Raw genomic sequence first — 7,637 nt, 5'->3', positions numbered from 1 at the left:
AATACTTTGAACGTCAACAAGAAGTAATGTTACCCAACATCGCTTAGAGCACCTTTAAGTTGTGAAGTTGTAGCATGTACAGCTGATTTGTTATGAATTTTTAAAGTTTACAATTTTAGATGGCTGTATTTTAGATGGCTGTCAGCATCAGCACACAAATCTCACTGATTGAGTTTGGCATAGGACTTGTGTGCGAAGTTTGGTGAGTTTTCATTCATGGGAACATTGATTTCTTAGGAAAAAGAATAATATAATACTGGCCAAAACAATAGTTTCCACACAGCTTTGCTAGTCTGCCCTTAAAAAGAACCAGACATGAGAGAAAGCAATTAAGAAAGAAAGAAGAATGCGTTTACGTGATCTTTTTTTTTCATTTTACCGTATAAAGGAAATACCTTAATCTCTAAATCACTCTTATAGCAGAGTCAAATTCATGAATACATATCGGAATGGTGACTTGCATGGAAAAATTGGTAAAACAACAAAAAGTGCGTAGTCGACCGCACAAACCTATTTCATCTTTGTTCCCTTTGCTTCTGCACGTAAGAGGAACTCCCGGGTGGAGGCAAGATACAATTGTCTAAGACAATTGTCTGTGGTGTGCCCACATGCTGTCCACACCTCACTGAGATCCGAACTTAGTCCCAGCCAGGCCACCTCAGCATGTCCATCCATCCATCTTCATCCGCTTATCCGGTATCGGGTCGCGGGGGCAGCAACTCCAGTAGGGGACCCCAAACTTCCCTTTTCCCGAGCCACATCATCCAGCTCCGACTGGGGGATCCCGAGGCGTTCCCAGGCCAGGTTGGAGATATAATCTCTCCACCTAGTCCTGGGTCTTCCCCGAGGCCTCCTCCCAGCTGGACGTGCCTGGAACACCTCCCTAGGGAGGCGCCCTGGAGGCATCCTTACCAGATGCCCGAACCACCTCAACTGGCTCCTTTCGACGCGAAGGAGCAGCGGCTCTACTCCGAGCTCCTCTCGGATGACTGTGCTTCTCACCCTATCTCTAAGGGAGACGCCAGCCACCCTCCTGAGGAAACCCATTTCGGCCGCTTGTACACCTCAGCATGTGGTCTAGCTAATTGGATCCAGATGCAAGCTTCCGATCTTGGTAGTAAAGACTTGATGGTTAATGTTTCCTGGCATGATCTGATCTGACAAGATTCGCATTGAAAAGACAAGCGTAACCACAGTATATGTTGGGCCACCACAAGCCTAAAGGACTACTTGCTCCTTGTTACAGACTCTGCAAGTCTCTGGAACCCTGTTAGGCCTATCAGTGAGAAGCTAGTGTCACATGAAATGTTAGTGCATACTGTGCCCTCTACAGTTAACTGTAACCCTGCCTTAAGCTGTGTCACACTTAAATTACACAAGGCTTAAAGTTATTCATTTCACATAAGAGGTAGGGGATAGTAATGCTTTTTACTCATGGGCAGGGTTCGTACAGGAAACACATGCAGACACATGATATCATCATGTGAGTCTGAATGTGCAAGTGAACTTCTTCGACAACTATTCCCATGTTTCCTTTACTGGAGAAATATCACATTCCTCTTGTTCATCATTACTCAGTGGAGTAAAAAGAATGTACTGTGTGTGTGTGTGTGTGTCTGTGTGTGTGTTATCCAACAGAGATGTCCACCCATGACTCCCCACAGGGTGAACTGGAAAGTCACGGGTTTCTTATCTAAGACAGCATGCTTTCCTAACAGAATACCTTGACATTTCAGGGCATATGATTGTTTGCTGTTTTTTAAGAGTTGAGAAGAAAAACATCAGATTCCTCTCAGTGTGTTCAGTAGACTGAAAATTCCAAGACGCTGCACAAAGATCAAGATCAGTGGTGTGTTGACCTCAGACCAGACATGTTTTTTGTTTTTGTTTTTTCTGAACCTGAGATGATTTTGTAAGTCAGTTGCTTTTTTCAGTTCGACCTGACCTGTAAAATGTTATTTCACATGATAAACTGAACATTATGTATGGTATTTTACTGTAAATCCATCCCTAATCTATTTGTTTTTTGTTTGTTTGTGCATTTTTCAAATATATTTTCCTCTTTTCTGGATGAATACCCAGTGGGTGCTGTGCGTTCTGTCTAGTTTCCTTCTATAAAAGTCTCTTCTCTGCTGTGTTTTTAGGACTGGTATGATCAGGGTATGCCAGCTGTATTCTGGGTGTCGGGATTCTTCTTCACCCAGGCCTTCCTCACAGGCAGCCAACAGAACTATGCCAGGAAACACACCGTTCCTATTGACCTGCTCGGCTTTGACTTTGAAGTACTGGATGAGATACCTTACATACGGCCTCCAGAGGATGGTAGGATACTAACTGGGGTAGTGGAGAAGATAGGGTGAGAAAGGGTGATTTTAGAAAAAAAGGAAGGATGACAGTTTAATAGTAAAAGCCAGATATAAGGATAGCTTTTGATAGATAAAATGTCTCTATTAAACAAAAGGGGAAGAAAAGTGAGGTTTCAAAGCAGAGTTGTAATAAGAGGAAGATAAGTAGTGAGTGGGAAAAAACCCTGGATGAAAGCTAACTGTATATAAAAGAGGCATAGTGTAAAGTACAAAAGTAAGTTAAAGCCTCTGGTCTACATGCAGGCTTTGCTGTGCCTCCAGCTCTGCTGTAAGATTCTCAATCAGTCGCACATAAAGCCTCCCTCTTAAACAGTCCCCAGGTGGGGCCCCATCACAATAACACTGCATATACTGCTAAGCTACTTTACAGTGTGTTTGTGTATTTTGGGTGATGCTTACAGTCAGTTATCTCAAAATCTCAACCCTTTATCCCACTCTATTAATAGGAGAGCTCCCATTCTTTATGGAAAACAGTGCTACAGCACAGAAGTCAGTTCAGCTGGGTTTGTAAAGTTTTACGGTTGCTGGAAGGGCCAACATGTATCACAGTCACAGGGTTCCTCAGTAACTGGAGGTTATGGAATGTTAGTAGAAGGTTGTTGGTGAAATTATTATCCCAGTAATGCTAACTACTTCTTTTGTGCCTCGAATTATCTCTGTGTTTGTGTGTGTGACACTTAGGTGTGTATATTAGAGGTCTGTTTCTGGATGGCGCCCGCTGGGACAGGAAGACCAAACGTCTTGCAGAGTCCTACCCCAAAGTGCTGCATGACCCCATGCCTGTGGTGAGTGAGGAGCACACACAGATACTATACACAGATATCGATTAGAACACTGCATTTAAGAATCCTTGGCCATAGGCTGAATGAACGAAGTGGAGCAAAACGGATTATCAGGCTGACATTGTGTGTATGTTTGCCATCTTCCTTTTATTTTTTTATTTTGCCATGACCAATCTGTAGCCAGTAATGATCTCATCCACACTTGCAACTATTTTTGTGGCCATTTTACCATCTGATATTTTGCCCCATTCTGTTATCATTTTAATTTTTTCTTTAAACAATATCCTCGATATGGCTTAATATAAAAAAACAGGACTCTACTCTATAATGTAACGACCCTATAGGTTTATTGTATGAACACCAGTTTAAATTATTTCAGCTTGGTTCCTTTTGGTTTTTGTGACGAGGTTATAATTGGATGTTTCTTGCTCAAAAGTACCTTGGGAGTTGCAGTTAACTGCTTCACTGAAATGTTTATGTACACAGGCTTGTGCATTTGATTTTTATCAAAGAATCAGATTTTGTTTAACTCAGTTGTTAATCTGCACTGCACTGATTTTTCAGCTGTCAGTATTAGTATTACTATTTAGTTATTTCAACCACTGAACAAACCTAATATTGATGTATGGTCAGAAAACATTCAGCCACATACAGACTCATTTAGACATTTAACATATAGATGACCAAACTATCTCACCTCAAGGTCCGTTTAGGGAGTGGCAGTAGCTCAGCAGGAGGGTCGCTGGTTCAAGTCCACATACGGACCAAAGTATGGTGGTGGACTGGTAGCTGGAGAGGTGCCAGTTCACCTCCTGGGTACTGCCAAGGTGCTCTTGAGCAAGGCACCGAACCTCCAACTGCTTGGGGCGCCTTTCCATGGGCAGCCCCCCCAACACACACTTTGACATCTCTCCATTAGTGCATGTATAGGTACTGAGCATGTGTGTGTGTAATTCAGGCCTGTGTGTAAAGTGTGTAATAACAACAGAGTGTAAATTGTAATTTCCCCTTGTGGGACTAATAAGGGAGAAAGGATACATTATTATCATTATTATTATTATTGTTTAGTAACTGTTCTGGGGATTTTGCTTTGAGATTTTGATTTTTTCCGATCCATGTTGGATGAAATGGATATCTGGTCCCTGCGGTGGTTAAAAAAGAAAGTCTAGTTCATACAGTTTTATTTTCAAGATTACAAGATTTTGGTACTCTAATATCTCTTGTATGATTATAATAGCTCAGTTAAAATTGGTATGTAAGCTAGTATAAGAGTTGGTGGATTTCAAACTGCCATTTTCAAGATAGCACCTTTTTGAATTACTGATAGAACAAACATGAAATGTACTTTTTTTATTTGGTAGGGTCAGTGTGGGCAACGATTGAGCCTCAGAGTGCGATCCCATGGCCGAGTATGGTGCAACACGTTGCTGTCAGCCAGTGGGGGAAATCCTCGTTGCATAATAGGTTCTTTCATAAATTTTGTTGGTAGGAGGTTTATTGATTCTGCTCTTGTGAAGCTCTCCGGCCATCACAAGAGAGGAAATATAATATCTGTTCTCATATCCGATTATGAAAATGGGGCAGATTCCATCATTATTCAGATTATAAACTCTTACGAGCTGGCTGTTTTTCTCTCTGAGGAGAAACAACCACCACCGTACTGAAGCTGCAGCTCTACCCGGGACGTTCACAGGTCCTTGTTCTCTGGATGTGATACTGAACAGCAGCTTCAGCACTTCTTATTAAGCCAAGCTCCTTTGCTCTCTCATCCTTTTATTAATTAACAGAGGTTGATATGGTAAATGAAAGCCGACTGACAGAGTGATGGAACAGAGCGCCAGTGGCAGAGAGTGACGACTGATCAATTTTGATTCTCCCTCTGTTCTCTCTTCATCACAATGCATTCAGTGATAATGAATAATGCACAAGTCTGGCTTTTTCTGACATTTCAGGGCAAGTTATTGACAGAATCAATTTTTGACAAGAGCGGAACTTAATTAAAAATGTGTTTATTGTATGTGGGGGCAGAAATTACAGCAGAGGCTGCTTTGGCTGGCTTTGAAATGCAAATCTTCAGAGGCGCCGGTTATGGAACCAGATGAGTACTTTACTGGCTGCAACTCTAACTGTTTTTGTGGCCCAGTTTATCCCTTTTGCATAACCAAGCCTGTTTAATAGTCCTAGAGGACTACTTGTTAATGCTATTGTTTTATAAGTTTAGGTCCCCAAAGTTCCTATTTTTAAGTTAACATTTGGCAAACAAATGGAGATCCAGGTCAGTTTCCACTGTTTCATGTCCTGGGGCCTCATTTATAAAACCTGTTACGCAAGGAAAAGTTGCCTGAAGCAAAGTGAAATTTGCCGTTGCAACATACCTTGCAAAAGTTTAATAAGAGTTTTAATAAGAATTTCCATGCTTCCAGATTTGGCATTGCTCAAAGATTTAGCAAGAGCACCTTGATCTCACAATCGTGTTTTTTCCACATTTTTCTGTTTCATGATTGGTCATCAACGGCCCCTTTACAAGGCTGAAATATTTATTAATAATTGATAGGGACCTTATTAGGGCCAACCTGGGACGGCCTTTGGAGGAGCGTGAGGCTCGTGTAAGGTAACGCACGTCTGCATTTCTAACAAGAAGAGTCTGTGCAGGTGTGCGCCGCATGGTGTTATAAATCAGAATGTTTTTGCGTATAAAAATTCAGACTTTTTGGTGCTCGAAATCTTTCAGAATAAACTCTACGCAGTTTTATAAATGAGGCCCCTGGCCTTTAATCCTTAAACACAATCTGATATTTTTGGTTTCTTTGACAACAACCACGGCCCATGATCATGCATCTGTCATATAATCAAGTGTTAAATGTGTTGCTTGTCAGCAGAGGCATACAGGATTTCATTTGCCAGTTTAATTATTCCACTAGTCAAATGACTATTTGTAAAAGTAGCTAATGGAGGTAGACTAGGCAGATGTGGCAGCCACATCTTAAAATTTAAAATCACGTCATTTGACCCCCCCCGCCCCTCTGTGTTCCTCTGTCTCCATCAGATGTGGTTGAAGCCCGTCAAGCGGGAGGACATCCCTCAGAGGATGTGCTACACGGTGCCTGTCTACAAGACCAGTGAGCGGCGTGGCACCCTGTCCACCACGGGCCACTCCACCAATTATGTCATCGCCATGACGCTCAACTCTGATGTGCCGGCTGAACACTGGATCAGGCGAGGGGTAGCACTGCTCTGCCAGCTCAGCTCCTAGCCCCTTGTTATCTCACACACATTAAAGAAAGAATGAAAAACATTTCTCTCTTTTTTATGCACTTCATAACAATTTAAATAAGTACAACAGTCACAGGTAATTATAACAATGACTACTCGTTAACAGTAGACTTAGATTGTGACTTTTTTATGGTATACTATACAATGAGTTTTGTATTGTATTGTTGTATACATTTTACTATACTGCTTTATGTTATAAAATGTATTTAAATATAAAGGATGAACAAGTTGTATATATCTGTTTTCTAAGATGATTTTGCAGAACATTGATCTCATAACATGCATTACCTTTAACATAGTTTATTATGACTTTTCAAGACATACTATACTATGACTGTTTAGGACAACCCATACCATGAATTTTTATGACTTTTTTTGACATGACTTTTGTATCAGTTTTTTTGACATATTGTACTAGGACTTTTTTTTACGTTATATATTATAAAGGTGGCATGTGACTCAGGGTGTGGTAAGGTTTTTTTTTGACATGACTTTTCATCACTTTTCTTAACATACCATACTATGACTTTCTTTTCGACCTACGCTACGCAGACTTTCTTTCAACATAATATACCCTGACTTTTATGGACTTTTTGGACATACTAGACTGAATTTGTCATAATTTTTTTAACATACAATACTATGACTTTTATGACATTTTTTGACGTACTATACTATGACTTTTCATCATTTTTCCCAACATACTATATGACTTTTTCTGACATATACTATGACTTTATTTATCACTTATATTGACATATATTCTAGGACTTTTGGTCACTTTTTTCAACATACTATACTATGACTATATTATGTACTATGACGTTTTGGCTCAGAGTGTAGAGAGGGTCAGTCTTCAACCACAAGATTGTCAGTTTGATCCCGGCGTCCTCTGGCCAAATGTCAACGCCAAGTTGCCATTTGTGTCCACTTCTCCTAATGCTTAAAATGGGTTGAATGTGAAGAATAAAGTTCCTGTTTACTTTTTTCGACATACTATACTATGACTTTTTAATCACTTATTTCCACTTGCTATACAATGATTTTTTTCCCCAACATGACTTTTTTGACATACTCCACATTTCAGTAGGAATTTTTTTCTGATAATTGATTTCACCATGTTGTACCTTGTTTCAGACAAGCTTGATAGCTGATGGCAGAAACACTCCGCTGCACCTTACCATTCATTTGTTTTCTATATGCGTGCATCATTCAA

At 40.4% G+C, this 7,637-nt stretch overlaps 1 protein-coding gene across 1 annotated transcript in view; it reads left to right on the top strand.

Annotated features, from left to right (window-relative positions):
• The window catches only part of dnah7 (dynein, axonemal, heavy chain 7), a 170,550-nt gene extending 163,325 nt beyond the window's left edge, over positions 1–7,225 (top strand). The window contains 3 exon segments of the mRNA XM_032512912.1: positions 2,145–2,322; positions 3,048–3,151; positions 6,195–7,225. Of these exon segments, the coding sequence (XP_032368803.1) occupies positions 2,145–2,322; positions 3,048–3,151; positions 6,195–6,401 (489 nt within the window). The 3' untranslated portion in view covers positions 6,402–7,225.
• The last annotated feature ends 412 nt before the right edge of the window (positions 7,226–7,637 follow it).

Source organism: Etheostoma spectabile, chromosome 4, assembly GCF_008692095.1.
Source record: "Etheostoma spectabile isolate EspeVRDwgs_2016 chromosome 4, UIUC_Espe_1.0, whole genome shotgun sequence".
NCBI classification, from domain to species: domain Eukaryota; kingdom Metazoa; phylum Chordata; class Actinopteri; order Perciformes; family Percidae; genus Etheostoma; species Etheostoma spectabile.
Note: the sequence above shows the minus strand (reverse complement) of the source record. Positions and strands in the feature narration are given on the sequence as shown.